The 16388-nt window shown below is 43.2% G+C and overlaps 1 protein-coding gene across 1 annotated transcript; it reads right to left on the bottom strand.

Moving 5' to 3' along the window:
- Nucleotides 1-4430: 4430 nt before the first annotated feature.
- Nucleotides 4431-8540, bottom strand: cnr2 (cannabinoid receptor 2; the record flags this gene model as incomplete). Its single annotated transcript, XM_079503744.1, has 3 exons — nt 8441-8540; nt 5621-5730; nt 4431-5500 (listed from the first exon to the last, which is right to left on the bottom strand). Exons 2-3 carry the CDS (start codon nt 5697-5699, stop codon nt 4431-4433), a joined length of 1149 nt encoding a protein of 382 aa, XP_079359870.1. The 5' UTR covers nt 5700-5730; nt 8441-8540.
- Nucleotides 8541-16388: the final 7848 nt, after the last annotated feature.

The raw sequence follows: 16388 nt of genomic DNA, 5'->3' as shown, positions 1-16388 counted from the left end.
TTTTTATTTTGTCCAAATTTGTCCTCTATTTTTGCTCTTTGATTATGCATCCTGCCCCCTGTTTGTTACAATGGACTGTCTCTAGTTGAACTCAAACTGAAGGTTCACGAGAGACGTCCATAGTAGATCAGGTAGGTAGAGAATGAGATATGTAGGCCTATCATTGAACTCTAAACCAGATTAGTTTAGCATCGTCGGCTAATACAAAACGGGACTGTTCGCGATATTATAAACACCCCTAAGAATTACCCATTCCACAATATTATTCATAAGGCTAGTAAGTATTAGTATTTATTAACAGTTTGGAGAATTACAGTACATTTCAAGCACAGCTCAATACAAAAACTGTTAACCGTGGACGACACCATAAGGCATTACACTTGTTTACAATAGGGTCCACCCTTTTCAATTCAGAACATTTAGAGACGTACACTTCTATAATCAAAAACAGGAACATCGTCATAAAAGGAGGGCTAAACGTAAACTCGGGGAAAAAACATAAACAGTGAGGGAAAAGGGGTGGGGGGGATTTGCAGCTGTGGGACTGGGACTGATTTGAATTGAATTACATTAGGTGCTGCTGCTAGCTTACATGAATCATTTTTTTATTTAGGCTATTAGGTAATAGCCTAAATAAACGCCTATATGAAGATCACAACACTGACCTCATATAACCCTGGATAACCATACATGGAGAAGACTGGATCATCACATATGGAGCCGGCCAGCAACAGCAACCCTACATCTGGAGGGATATCCTACATATATGGAGCTGACCTGTTCTGACATTCCATATGTTGAATCATCCCCACCTGTCCTTCCTGTTCTGACATTCCATATTGTTGCGAGACGTCAACAAGGGGTAACTTCAGTGTCTACGTGCAGGAGGAAGGAATGTCCAGGACGAGGAATAACACATTAACCTCTTTATGTATCAGAATGGCAGTAATTATTACAGGCTTTTCAGTGCGCTCTAGCTTCGGTGCAGAGGAACGTAGGTCCACACCAAAACCAGCAAGCGTCACAATCACAATGAATGAACCGGAAAGGTAAATCTCTCCCCACATACATGTACCCGCCCCCACATACACGTAATTCCGTTATCAAGGTGAGATTATATAAGGAATACGAGATACTCACTTATGCTGCAACAAGCTAAATAATAAGAACAATATGAGGCATAGGAACCATCATAGCACCATCATTACAATATGTTGATCTGACCTCATCAAACCCTGTGCACTCAAGACACGTTCCATATATGGCCAGTACAGAATTCATTCCATATGTTGATCTGACCCCCCCATGCCAAAGCGCCTGCCATCACCCAGGCGGTTGCGTGCACGCAACCTCGCCCTTCTCCCTCAGGGTGTCTTACTGGTGATTGGACTTCAAATGGGATGGTGAATTGTCACAGATAGGGCTTATTTAGAAAGATATTAGGAGATATGCATTGTGCAAGTCCGCAATGGACAGTACCATCGAACTGGGACTTCTATCATCACATTGAATTGCAATGAATAATGATAGAGCCAAGGCAGGCAGCTATAACAATGTTGTTGAAGTGATAGAAAACATTCACATTTTGCCCAAATCTTTTGCAATTCAACACATGCACTGATTCCACACAATCACAGGTGTTCAAATACAGCACACATTTTTATATTCAATATCATGCAATAATAATTGAACACTAGTCTGTCTGTCTGTCTGTCTGTCTGTCTGTCTTCATCACCATTTCCCAATTTCCCTTCTTCAGACCACTGGTCTGGGGTGGCAGACACGTCTCCACTCTCCAGCATGTCTGTGTGTTGTTTTTGTTGATAAGAGGAGGAGGTGACTGTAAACTCTATCTAACCAAAACATTGCACCTTTTGGCTACACTACAGTATCATTTGGCTGCCCATCAAGCTTCACTCAACTCAGCTGAGGAATGTTGTAAGGAAAGAAGCCAAGAGCCCAAATTGAGGATGTTCAAATAAGACATTTATTCACTTGATAATAAGTTGCTTCAAATAAGCGTATTTAATATCAACAAGACAAAATATAAATATTTTAAAGATGTGTGTGTGTGTGTGTGTGTGTGTGTGTGTGTGTGTGTGTGTGTGTGTGTGTGTGTGTGTGTGTGTGTGTGTGTGTGTGTGCGTGCGTGCGTGCGTGCGTGCGTGCGTGCGTGCGTGCGTGCGTGCGTGTCACTTCTCTGTTCTCTTACTACTTGAAAGTGTGTCTGCTCTGGGTTAAATCTGACCCAGACTTTTGTCCCACTTCTCTTGGTACATTGCTGTCACATTGTTGTCACGTGTGGCAAAACATTGCGTACAATCCCAACAGCACCGTCTTTTCGTGCATGGTCAGGGACAAACATTCAAAAAAGAATCCACATGTCCACCTTTCTGCTGTGTGTTGAACCAAAGAGTCAGCAGTTCAGAGTCAGCAGTCAGAAAAGGCAAAAATTCACAACAGAAAGCCCCCAAAGCTCTGACATGGGATGGTAGTCAAAGGTTGTAGAATGAGTCATAAGGTCACATCATACCCAGTAAAATCCTCAGTATATTTAACTCTGATAGTGTACAAATGTATAACCAAATGGACCATTTTGAGATGTACATTTGTACACTGTAAGGTAATTTTTGTGTTTCATATAATAGAAAGAGAATGTGACCCCATTGAAAGTAATATCAGAAGAAAAATCACACCCGTGTGAAGTGAGTGTTGCAACTCCGTGTGGGGGTCCCCAGGGGGTCCCCGGAACTTCCAGACCCACAGGAACGAGCCCAGGGTGCCGGCCCGGTTGCGGCGAGCCGACCCGCGTCCGAAGCGGTCGAGAAATTACAGAGTTACTGTGTGGGGGTCCCAGAACATCCAGATCCCCAGGAACACGCACCAGGGGGCCGGCCAGGTTGCGGCGAGCCGTACTGTCTGTCACTGTACTGTACCGCCACACCCGAAATCATCATATATACAGTTAATATATGTGTGTGTGTGTGTGTGTGTGTGTGTGTGTGTGTGTGTGTGTGTGTGTGTGTGTGTGTGTGTGTGTGCGTGCGTGCGTGCGTGCGTGCGTGCGTGTTAAGAGCCTTTCAAACGTGATTTAACGCACCTATGTGACCAATTTAATATAGGTCTAGTTTGCCCACAAATTTTGGAGCTCTGGCTCATGGACTAAAAACCAAAAAGAACTGAACCGGTTCCCATTGGGAACCAACCGGTGGAAAGGGGGTCTTGGTGATGAAAAACGCTATTTTCGTGCTCGGACACAGCCAGGCAGAAACACACAAAGCTCCCTATAGGAGTGGTTGCACCACTCAAAAAACATGTCCATTGAACTCCATTGAATTGTTCCTCATTTCCTCAAGCTTTTAGGTTGTTACACCAATTACACTCTATAGGGTAATACTGTAGTGTAAGTGTTTGCTATTAGGGAGATAGGTGTTTCCTCTCTAAAGGTTATGACACTAATTACACTTACAGGGTAATCCTGTAGGTGTTTAGGGAGATCGGCCCTGTACTTTTTCTTTTCCTTATTTTTTATTGTGTTTGTTTTGCACTCACTTAATTATCTGTCTTAGTGTCTCTCAATGTTTAATATTGTATGTAAAACACTGAATTGACTTGCCTTGCCTTGCCTTGCTTCTCAGAGAAAGGATTTGGCAGTGTAGATCTATTTCTAATATACTATATTATTTTTAATCACAGAAAATGAAATCTACTTATTATAGATAACTTGCAACCCAATTGTAGCCTACTAATGTATATCCTTTTTTTTATTCATTTGCTAGCTTTTTATTTTTCTATTGTTTATTTCTTATGAAATGCCTTTTTATGAAATGTGCTATACAAAAAGCCTTACCATACCTTACCTTACCTTACCATACCTAATGTGATTCTTACTCAACAGAGATGTACTGTATGTGTTCCTTCATATGGCTGAGTTCACAGTTATATATAATACCATATAGGCCTATACTTAAGTACAATTTTGATGTACTTTTACTTTAGTTTAGTATTTTCATTTTGTACTTAGCCTACCTCTTCTCCACTACACCTCAGAGGCAAATGTTGCACTTTTTTTTAACAGCCTTATCCGCAGATTTAGATTATTAATACAAAACAAATTAATTTTTTAATGTATCACATAAAGTAATTCAAATTAGCTCCAGCTTTACCAGCTACAACATGAAAGTGGTGAACATATTAATAAGCTGCATTATTGATTACAGTCCAATAATACTATTGCGAAATGAGCAATTTTGCATAATGAGTACTAAATACAGGACTTAAATCTACATTGTGGAATTGATACTTTTACTTAAGTACAAAACCAAATATCTGAGTACTTCTTCCATCACTGGTCCTATCACCAATTATTATTTACTTTTCACCATCATCACTAGCTGAACTGAACACCACAAATGTCTCCTCCGCCTCCCTCATTTTCTAATGACATCCAGCTGCTGCTTGTCCAACTGCCCTGCTATGGTGTTTGGTGGGCCTCTAGACACCTCTTCATCAGAGGCAGCGGTGCTCCCTCCTGAGTGTAGGGTGGGGTTTGTGTTCCAAGTGCATTTTTGGCAGTGTACCAGCTGAACCAGGCCCCTCCACAGCTGCAGCAGAACCACCCTCAGTTCTCGGCATCGCAGGGCATACAGCAGTGGGTTGATAGCCGAGTTAACCAGGCAGAGGGTGCTGCAGAAAGCGAAGGCCCTCTGCTGGCCATGGGTCAGCAGCACAGCGGCATCAGCCAACATGAAGGAGAGCACAGGAAGCCAGCATCCCACCAGTATGAGTAGGATCAGACCAAAGGTACGCGCAAGCCGGATGTCCATCCTCATGCGTGCCTGACCTGTTCCAGTCACCACCTGCAGGCCAGTCATGGAGGCTTCGTGGCGATGGGCTGTCCACAGGATGAGGGCATAGGCTATGAGAATAAGGGACAGAACCACCAGAATGAAGCTGACCCAGCAGACCATGTAGCTCAGGTTGACATAGGGGAAGAGGAGTGAGCATGGCGGCTTTAGGCCCGTTGAGCACCTCCAGCCCATAAGAGGCAGGAAGGCGATGAAGATAGTGGTGCTCCACAGGACCAGCAGGCCCAGCAAGGCCCGCCGGCGGGTCAACAGTACCTTGTAGAGGGGCGCCTGATGGATACAGAGGTAGCGATCTAGGGCGGTGAGCAGTAAGCTCCCCACAGAGGCAGTGAAGGCCATGGTCACGCCGCCTAACTTGAAGAGGTAAGCAGTTGGCCCGTCGCTGCCGCGGAAAAGGTGGAAGTCCAAGAAGCTGATGGTGAAGAAGATACTCGCAAACACATCCGCCAGGGCAAGGCTGCCAATGAACAGGTAGGAAGGCCTTCGCCGCAGCGAGGCCGTGGCTGCAATCACCCCAAGCACCAGAGCGTTTTCCAGCAAGGTGAAGGGACCGGCCAGCAAGCAAATGGTGCCGATGGCCTTCTTCTCTGTTTCTAATAGAACCATATAGCACTCCAGATTCTCACAAGATGCTGGGAAGTCAAGAAAAAAAAAAGGTTTTCATCACAAATGTATGAGGCATGTACATTTAAAATGTATGCCATCATTCATGCATGCACAAAGATGGACTGTATTTATTGAAGGCTAAATACTTATGGGTGATGATGTTGTGTTGCTCTCATCTTTGACTTCCATGGTTCCTAAAGAGGTGGAAAACTCCCATTCGTCCATGTCTGCTTATGTTGAGGCTCAGTACAAGGATCTAATATAGGAAGAAATGGTGGTTGAAAATATATAAATAAATAAATAACACACACACACACACACACACACACACACACACACACACACACACACACACACACACACACACACACACACACACACACACACACACACACACATTTGAAATGTTTATTTATGTCCACATAATGAGAAGTACAGGAATACCTTGTACAAAGGACATACGGTAAACACTGCCAGTGCAGTTTGACAGTGGGAGAGCAGCCAGTTACAACGTGCATGGACGGCAAAGCATCATTACATACAGTACAGCTGACATGTCGGACACAGGGCAGCAGACATAAATCATGGATAAAGGAAACAACGCCTCCTCCAAATTGAGCGGCTTCCTATAATGGCTGAAACTGAGCAGTACCTCGCTAACTGCTTGGCTCTCCTTTTGGAAAGGCCGGCCATTTGTAAGCCCCTCACAACCACCAAACTAAAAGTTTACATCTGTAGCCTAGCTGTGAGATGGTCTGCACTAGCTGCTGATACTTCAGCACTTTGGTTAGAACGGCTTCTTCCAGGCTATAGTCAAAGGTACAGCCGACCTCGAGAATGAACACCTCTCTATGGTTTTCATTTACAACAATGACATCAGGGGTGTTAGCTGAAATGTTAGAGAACACAGAATCATCATTACACAGGTTAAACATCCTCGGCTTCACAGTAGAATGCTTATAAAGCATGATGGAGGACCTGAAAATGGAAGAGATGTCTTTCGATATCAAATCCACTATTCTGTCATGCCTACTTATGTAAAGGCCCCTGTAAACATGGCAACCATTTAAGATGTGGGACATGGTTTCAGCTATTTGTTCATGGCCATGATGGATACAGTGAGGAGCATGATTGCCTGGAAACCAGATGGAGAGATTAAGTTTAGAAGGTAGAACCTGTAAACTCGCTTTCAAAGTAAACACACACACACCACACCACACCACACCACACCACAACACACACACACACACACACACACACACACACACACACACACACACACACACACACACACACACACACACACACACACACACACACACACACACACACACACACACACACACACACACACACACACACTTTTTGCTCAAATAGCTCTATGCCATAGCAATCATTGTTGATATACTGCAGTTTGTTCAGGGATCTGCCCACCTCTCCAGCTCTTTATAGTAGCCTAACATTTTCAGGTCGGGATACCAATTTCCCCTAATTAGGAACAATCAAGACAAGATAAGAAAATTATGAGACAAAATTGGAACTGGAACACTACCAAATTGAAGCAGATAAATTATCTTTGTGTAGTACTCTCTCCTGATTGGATTCATTCTATAAACCCACCTGAAAATGTAGGCTATTTTCTACCCTCCTGGGTGTCCCAACCCCCTGGTTTGGGAACTTACAGTAAGGCCCTATTTGATCCTGCAGTCCCACATGCAAAGAAAGTAACAAAATGGACTCCAAACTGCTCCCTTTAGAAATTATGTGGAATTGTTCTTCAAAAATAATGGTCATTTATAATGATTAAATCCAATCTCTTTTGGGATGAACATATGCAATCAGTAGATTAAACAGCTAAAAGAGTATGTCAAGCTGTCAAGGAGATTAGATGAAAGTAGGCCTAGGCCTAAATGACCCTGCCATAAATGACAGTTGTCATTCATTACTAATGACCTGGTCTTTATGTTGTGGAAAATGTTGCAGCGCATGGCTCAAACATTCAAATCATTTAAAATGCTCCAATGTTGGCTAAACATAAAATTATACAATTATACAGTAAATACAACAGATTATATGACTGAAAATAAACATTCTTCAGTTATAAGTAACTGCTTTGTTGCTCCTATCAGCCAGGCAGATATAAATGTATGACTCCCAAACAGCAAGACTGCCTATGTGGATGAAGAAATTAATAATGTATTTTCAAAAAAATGGGTTATTATGCACCCCTTCCTACAGTATCTCAATTCCTTCTGTCACAATGTTTATTATTGCTTTTTCACAAATAAATAATTCAGAATATATGGGCACAAACATGGCAGGAATATTAGTTTTACGGAAGCTGACTTGAGGGTTGAGTATTTCTCAATTCAACTGTGCATATTACACCACACCACCTCTGACATTCTCTTTTCTTTATGGCGGTGAATATGTTGATTGACAGAGAGTGTGTGTGTGTGTGTGTGTGTGTGTGTGTGTGTGTGTGTGTGTGTGTGTGTGTGTGTGTGTGTGTGTGTGTGTGTGTATATAAGACCATCCATACTGTAGTCTACAGTCACATCAATCTCGGGCCGGGGATGTTGTGTTGAAATATCATGTGGCAATAAACCTATGAGTTATTGTCACACGCGTTAGTCACAGTATTTCAAAAATCATCAGACCCTCTGTTATAAGAGACAGATGAAATGCTATTTGAATTGTTTATATTTTAAAATAACAGCATGGTTACCTCAAATGCAATACAACAAAAAAGGAGCAATGCAGCAAACGAACAACTGCATGCTTCAAATGATTTTCTAATCAAATACACGTCCTTAACATGTTGAAATACAATTTGAACATGGAATAACATCACTATAACAATAACAGTCTAATTTGTCTAAACCAAATCAGGAAATATATGAAGGCTTAACATAATAATAATAATAATTATTATTATAAATATAAATAACCCTCAAGAAGCTTACCTTCAGTTTCCTCCTGTCAGTAGAAGGGAGCTGTCTCTCTGTGCATAACCACTTAACAGCCAGACCTGGTGAAGTGAGAGAGTGAGGGAAGAGAGAGAGGCTGTGGTGAGGAAAGAGAGAGATACAGGAAGGGAGGGAGGCAGAAAGAGTGAGAGAGACCCAAGGGATCCAACATTATTATTTGGAAAAATGATGAACAGAGCTGCAGGGAGTATTAAACATAATATGAGACTAAAGTCAAGTTAGAGCTGTCGCAACAAAACGGTTTGGACTCTTCCCCACAGCCTTATATTTAAAGAACGAAACACTGAAATAGACTTCCTCCTTGCATTTATATTGTTAATTTTTTGCATTCCCCTCGTGCAGCCTGTGTTATCAGGGATGTTTTGAGCTCTTCTATATTTTAAAGGTGAAATACACCCGTAGACCAAAATAGGCTGGCAGAGAGAGACCAATAAGGGCTCAAAAGAGGAGGGGTGTTGGAGGCAAGCAGAAGACAGGACACATTTTAAGTATTTATGTAAAATAAAAATGAAATGATAGTAGCAATAATAATAACTAGAAAAGGATCGCTGCAAGCAGCGATAAGGCCGGACCAAGCAGGAAGGAAATAAGAATAATATGCACTGTAGTGGCAAACTTCCTCTTCTTTAAGTTTGCACACTTAAATGTAGCAGTCTACGGTTAGGGCAAAAGCTTGACGCACAAAAGGAGTTCTTCACAGTATTGTACAAAAAAAGGTTCTTTACTTTGATCAAAAAACAATACAAAAACTTATTTCCTTTCTGTGTGTGTATGTGTGGTCAAAAACTGTGTTGCTCCCAAGCTGCTTCACTTCACACTGCCAGCAAACCCCCCAGACAATATGAGTTGCTAATCAACATGGCAAGGAGCATCCCATTGGCTAAGGCTCATTAATACAATTAACTCAGAACCCACAGAGCTGCATTCTACAGGTCATGTTAACCTCCTAATATCACACAGGTGCATTGGATTGGACTCGTTAACCCCCACTATGGCTCTTACATTTCCAGCCCCTAATTGTTTTACTATTAACTCAAAAACAATTACAAATATACACAAATAAACACAAAGAGCCATAACATATTCATCACACAAATTAAGTAATCATTATGTCCATAATTCTCTTGACGTCTTCATAAGATCACAATGCTTGCTTCAGCAGACAGAGTTTGGTTATGGGTCTGTCCAATACGTTGGTTTTGGTCTGCACACGAACTCGACTCACTGCACCATTGGAGTCTGGTAACGTTTTTATTACTCTGCCCATGATCCAGGAGTTTCGAGTGGCACGTTCATCCATTATCAAGACGATATCTCCTGGCTGGAGGTTTCTCTGTGGCGTGAGCCACTTTTGTCTCTCCTGAAGGAGTGGCACAAAGGTGAACCTTCATCCTAAACTCTTCCACGTTGCCGTGTAGGTCGCCGTCCGGCCACCAAAGGAACCGCAGCAGATCTGCATCTTCTTCAGGCACCTTCACCTGGTAAAACATAGATTCTATGTCCGCCATCAGTGCTACGGGGTGCTCTCTGAACTTTAATAGCACACCAATCAGAGGGTTGGTGAGGTCCGGTCCTTGGAGTAACTGCTCATTTAGTGAAATTCCTTGATATGTAGCAGTGCAATCAAACACTACTCTTATCTTCTTTTTCTTTGGGTGGTACACCCCGTGGTGAGGGATGTACCACACTCTGCCATCATTGCGACCAAGCTGCTCCACAGGGATTTTCTCGGCATAGCCTTTTTCAATTACACTCTTCATGAATGCCTTGTAATCCTCATGGAATTCTGCATTTCTCTTGAATTTTCTCCTGAGAGTATCAGCCCGTTGCATGGCAATGCAGCGGTTATTTGGCATTCTGATGTTTTCATTTCTCAAGGGCAAACCCATGCAATAATGTCCATCAACCAGTTTTGCCGACCTTGTGGTTAGGTGCATGAATTGACGATCCTCTTGAGACATTTCATCCTTCTCGTCACAGCTTCGCTCCGGGAAATCTGTGTTGTACTGCTTAACTAGCAGTTCTTCTATGTCTGTTACCGTGATGCGATTAGCGGTGTAGCTCTGCAGTTTACCACCAGCTGACTTGGTGACATCTCCCTTTCTAAGGGGTCCGTTTATCACCCATCCTAAGGCAGTTTTGATGGCGTAAGGCCCCTCGCCTTCACTGTTAATGACCTGCCAAGGTTCAATGGCTTTAGGGATGTTTGCACCTATGAGTAAACCCACCTCCGCTTCAATGTGTGGCAGATGCACCTCCTTCAGATAAGATCATTGCAAAATATCTTTCTGTTGTGGGATATTTTCTTTCTTTATAGGGATGTGGGGGTGTGTAAACACCTTCGGCAGTTCAATGTAGGTATTTCCTTCAATTCCACACACCTCCAGGTCTGAAAGAACACAACTCTTCATCAACTTATGACCATCTTGACTCATTGTGTCTAGAAGATATTTGGTGCTCTTTCCTTTAAGGTTCAGTGTTCTCTGTAGGCCTTCAGTGCAAAAAGTTGCAGTGCTCCCTGGGTCTATGAAGGCATATGTTTCCACGTATCTGTCACTCTTTTGGGATTTGACTTTTACTGGTACCACGGCTAGGACACATTCTCCTCCAGCCCCGGTGCTTCCACACGCCTCATGACCCAGTGACACATAGGCACTGGAAACTGCACTCCGGCTGCAGCTTTCTTCATCCCTTTTGGGTGCAATGGTATCCTCCTTTATGACATGGAGTATGTCTGGATGCAACTGAGAACAGGTCTGGCACGTTATTTTCTTTCTGCAATATTTACTGAGGTGCCCTGGTGTTGGGCATCCAAAGCACAGGCCTTTAGACTTAAGGAAGTCTATCCGTTCTTTGTTTGTCAGCTCTTTAATCTTGTTGCAAACAGCAAGAGCATGATTCTTCTGACAGTGTAAACATGGTTTGTGGAAAGCTATAGCCACATCCTTTACTGCAGTGTTCTTCTTGGCTGTTTCTGTCATGTATTGTACACCTGTTGCTGCTGCAGTTGTGTCCTGAACACCGGCAGCAAAACTGCTCTCTCTCCTACCAGACCTCTCGCTGGTTCTCACTTTCGTAAATTTCTCCTTTTCTTTTGTGGTTTGACGATTCTCTACCACATTTCCAAAAAGAGGATCCAGAGCTACTTTGGCCTGACGGTCGATAAAATCAACTAGGTTAGAAAACCTTGCACGTCCTCTTCCTCTCTCGTGGATCTCATAGGCAATTGTTCTCCACCTTTCCTTAAGTTTGAAAGGTAACTTTGACACGACCACCCGCATGTTCGTAGGATTATCCAATTCGTCCATGAATTCTATGTCAGCCATGGAGTTCCTACAGCCAATCAGAAACAGGGCATATGCACTTAATGCCTTGCCGTCCTCAGACTTGATTTGAGGCCATTTCAATGCCTTATCCAGATATGCATTGGCTATAGTAAGTTCGTCTCCATAATGCCTTTGGAGTAACCTTCTCGCCTCCTTGTAGGCTTTGTCTGCCGACATGTGCTCACAGCTTCGAACGAGCTCCTGTGGCTCCCCACTTGTATATTGCTCCAAGTAGTAAAGCTTGTCCTTCAAACTGTCTGTTTTGCTATCCACAGTGTGCTCAAAAGCCCTGATGAAGGACTTGTAAGTGAGAGGGTCACCTGTAAACACTGGAATGTCCTTGCAAGGGAGGTTAGACATAGCCTGTTGCTTAACAAGCATTTCAGTAATCACGTTTTGCCTTTGCATAACTTGACACAGCTCACTTTCCTTATTTCTTGACTGCATATGACTGCTGTTGTGAAGTTGGTCATGTGCAGGCTGCCCTGGTCTGCTTGAAACATGTCCTAGACTGTAGCCATAACCATGAGATTGGTCATATTGTGTATTCTGTGCAAACTGCACCGGTCTGCTTGTTGCATGTCTCTGACTGTAACCATTATCATGTGATTGATCATGCTGCATGTTTTGTGCAAGTTGCATCGGCGTGCTTGGAACTGATCTCAGAATATAATCAAAAACATGAGATTTATCTTGCTGCGTGTTTTGTGCAGGTTGCACTGGTCTGCTTGAAACGTGTCCTCCTGCAGCAACACTTAAAGTTGGCCTGGCCTCACTTCTCTTTTGTGAGCGCTTACTTGATGTGCAACTGCCTTCTTTGACATCATCATCATATTCTTTAAGCACCTTGAGCTTTGCACTGGATGCAGCAATTGCAGCATCAACCTCTAGTTGATCCTTTTTAGCCTTTAATTGTGCTTCTTCAATCTCAAGTGCTTGTCTTTCTTTTAAGGCAGCGGAACGTACGATCAGTGCAGCACGCTCTGCTTCTTCCATAATACGTGCTGCTGACACTTTGGTCGCTGTGGACCGTGAAGACTTTGTGTTTGAAGATGAAGCTGATGACTTATGGCCAGCAGATGAGCCTAGGGTTCTCTTACTGGTTGTCTGTACTGTATTAACTTGAGACACGCTGTCCTCTACACGTACATCATCTTCATGGTGTGTGTCTGCTGGACATTCACTTGCATAAGCATTCTCTTCTCTTAATTTTATCCACATTGCAGAACACCATTTATCTGTATTTTCCGCAAAGTCATGTATGGGTGCTGATTTGGGTTCATACCAATTTTGTTGATCAGCTTGTCCCTCATCTTCATCTAGCAAGGATATCACCTCGGCATTAATGTCTTCAAATTCTTTATTTGCCTTGCAAAAGTTGTTTCTTAGCATCTCTTCCACAACGTTCACATTTGAGCAATCCAGTTTTAAATTTTCCATCGTTTTTATCATGGTAGAAAGTTGAGATAATTTACCTCTTCTTGTTGCAATGAACCTGCTGAGTCTGTCTTCCAGTGCTCTTTCTGTGGGTTTCGATGCCCTCCTTTGGTCAGAAACATCCATTTTCTTTTCTTTCTTTGTTCTTGAGCAAAGTTTTTGACTTTGAATGTAGTGGCAAACTTCCTCTTCTTTAAGTTTGCACACTTAAATGTAGCAGTCTACGGTTAGGGCAAAAGCTTGACGCACAAAAGGAGTTCTTCACAGTATTGTACAAAAAAGGTTCTTTACTTTGATCAAAAAAACAATACAAAAACTTATTTCCTTTCTGTGTGTGTATGTGTGGTCAAAAACTGTGTTGCTCCCAAGCTGCTTCACTTCACACTGCCAGCAAACCCCCCAGACAATATGAGTTGCTAATCAACATGGCAAGGAGCATCCCATTGGCTAAGGCTCATTAATACAATTAACTCAGAACCCACAGAGCTGCATTCTACAGGTCATGTTAACCTCCTAATATCACACAGGTGCATTGGATTGGACTCGTTAACCCCCACTATGGCTCTTACATGCACAAGAAACATGGAAGACTAAACTTGAGAAAAAGACCATGGAATTGTGACAGGGTCGGTTTTTTATAGTGGGAGGTTCTTGAAGACTCATACACAGAGTTGGCGGTGCCCAGATTTGAACCCATGACTTTGTGTTGCAAAGGCAAGAGCTCTACTTACCGAGCTAACAAGCAAAATCATTCAGTGTTTTTGTAGCAAGTTGCACAAGGATAACTAATGATAAGGTGGGTATAAAGATTTATGAATTGACTGCGTATAAACCAGAAAATATACCAGATTCGGATGAGGAGCTCAATGAGTGAAAACCAATGAAATGAGTCTGAAACAGGGATTAAAGGTTAACTGAAAAATTATTATTAAACTTCAGAGAAAATAAACAGCTTTGAACATTCATGAAAAACAAACAAATGGGGCCCACTTTAAGTTGTTGCCTTGAAAAGTCCCAGTTCAGTTCCTATTCAGTTCAGGGAAAGCAGTCTCTTTCTCCAATTTGGAGAACCAGATTACCACATTTGTGGGTGAAGGGGGGTTCAGAGTTCCGGGTCGGCTCGCCAGGTCTGGGTACCATCCGGTACCAGAACCATCCATGCAAGGGAATCCTTTCAGGACACAAAAAACCTGAACTGAAAGGCCAGGTGTCCAAATCAGTCTTTGTTTCAAAATCACTGTTGTACAACATCAAATAATCTACAGTATCAATTCATGAGTAAAGAACCTGATTTGATCAGGATCAAGTTCTTTATACAAGTTTCTCACTAAACAAATCAGTTTCTAGCATTGTTACGGCCCTTTAAACTTGGCTCAACCAAGGGCTAACATAAAAGGACACAAAGTCAGATCAAAAGTTTACAAAGATATTACACATTTATTTAAAATCCTGCATTGCAAAACAGGGACTGATTGACAAGAATACTTACGACCAGCCCATCTGAAACTTAACTAATAACAGCAACAAAAAGGGAACACAACTGTTCAGTTTGGGAGACAATGAGCTGCTGGCCACAGGTCCACTTATATAGCCTGCAACTAATCAAGAACAGCTGACTAAGGGTGTGGCAGCCAGAAATCTCAGGTGATTGACAGGTGAGGCACGTTAGACCAGCAGAGGTCAGAAAAGCCACAGGCACTACAACAGAACAAAGTAAAGACAAAATTTCACAAAACGGCAATTTTCATTGGCTCATAAAACCTTACTATACCGTACTATACTTTCCCATGTCCGTATAGGTCCAAAGTTCACGTGTAGAAGTTTTCGTGCATTTTGATCAAAGATCCTGGGAGGAGATGCATTTTAATTGATTTTCATATAATTCAAAATGGCGGGTGATCTAGAGGTCACGGAACTTGTTCGGCATGAGGAGACGCATATGTGTGTTGAGGTTTCATTGCCAACGGTCAAACGGTTCATGAGCTATGCCTGGTCAAAGTTTGCATTTTCAATATAGCGCCACCCTTTGGCCAATGGTTGTGGGCTTCGCATCCTCACCGTTTGGCATGGCCCTCTACCATATCTCCAAATTTCGCGAAAACCGACTGCACGGTTCAGCCAGAACTGCTATTTTTGGCGGAAGAAAAGAAATAGCAATTTCAAAAAAGGACCCAGTTCTTTCAGAACTGCTTGGTCCTTTAATAATATTTTAAGAGAGTTACAAAGCAGTAAAACACCTGAAGGGCGAGATCGCGTGCATGCATCCGCCTAGGTGACAGCAGACTGCTGTGCGAGCGCTGGCGCTTTGGAATGGGGGGTCAGATCAACATATTCGCCTGGGTGACAGCAGACTTCTGGGCGAGTGCTGGTGCTTTGGCATGGGGAGTAAGATCTTAATTTTCGGGCCTGTTGAGAACTCTAGTTTTCGCCGGCTGCCGGGCGCGGCTGCACTAATAACTTTGGGACAGGCCCGTCTAGAATTTGAATGGACAGGTGTGTGTGCGCATTTGGCATGGGCCGTGGCAACGGTGCCGGAGATTAGCTGTACACAGACCGTCCGACGGACTGACGGACGCACGCACGCACACACGGATGGACGGTGTGCAATGCCTTCAGCCTGGTGGAGACAAAAATATCCATGTTGGAAGTGCCTGGATCCCAGTGGCGTATTTACAATAAGGCGAGGACAGGCGGCAGTGGATTGGCCATTGCGCGTAGAGCACGACCCTCAATCACCCATTGGAATACAAATGCATGCCTTTCAGCCTTTGTAGCCTACTCGTCTGGCAGGTATAACTCTTTGAAAACCTTCAGTGCTTCTGATTGTCGGCCCAACATGTAATTCCTGGAAACGCCTCTGCTGGATCGTATCCTATATTAAAATTGCTTAATGGGTCGGGGGGCTAGCCGATGGGCCAGTGGACCACTGATAAGTACCCCCATGGCCCCTGTCACTATGACTCTGACATAACACTGTGTATAGTTCATATCTGGGCATGAAAGGGACACACACACACGCACGCACGCACGCACGCACGCACGCACGCACGCACACACACACACACACACACACACACACACACACACACACACACACACACACACACACACAGAGAGAGAGAGAGAGAGAGAGAGAGAGAGAGAGGATTACAAAAGCACTT

The sequence above is a fragment of the Electrona antarctica genome (assembly GCF_951216825.1).
Source record: "Electrona antarctica genome assembly, chromosome: 6".
Taxonomy (NCBI): domain Eukaryota; kingdom Metazoa; phylum Chordata; class Actinopteri; order Myctophiformes; family Myctophidae; genus Electrona; species Electrona antarctica.
The sequence above is the reverse complement of the archived record's forward strand: the minus strand, read 5'-3'. Positions and strand labels throughout refer to the sequence as shown.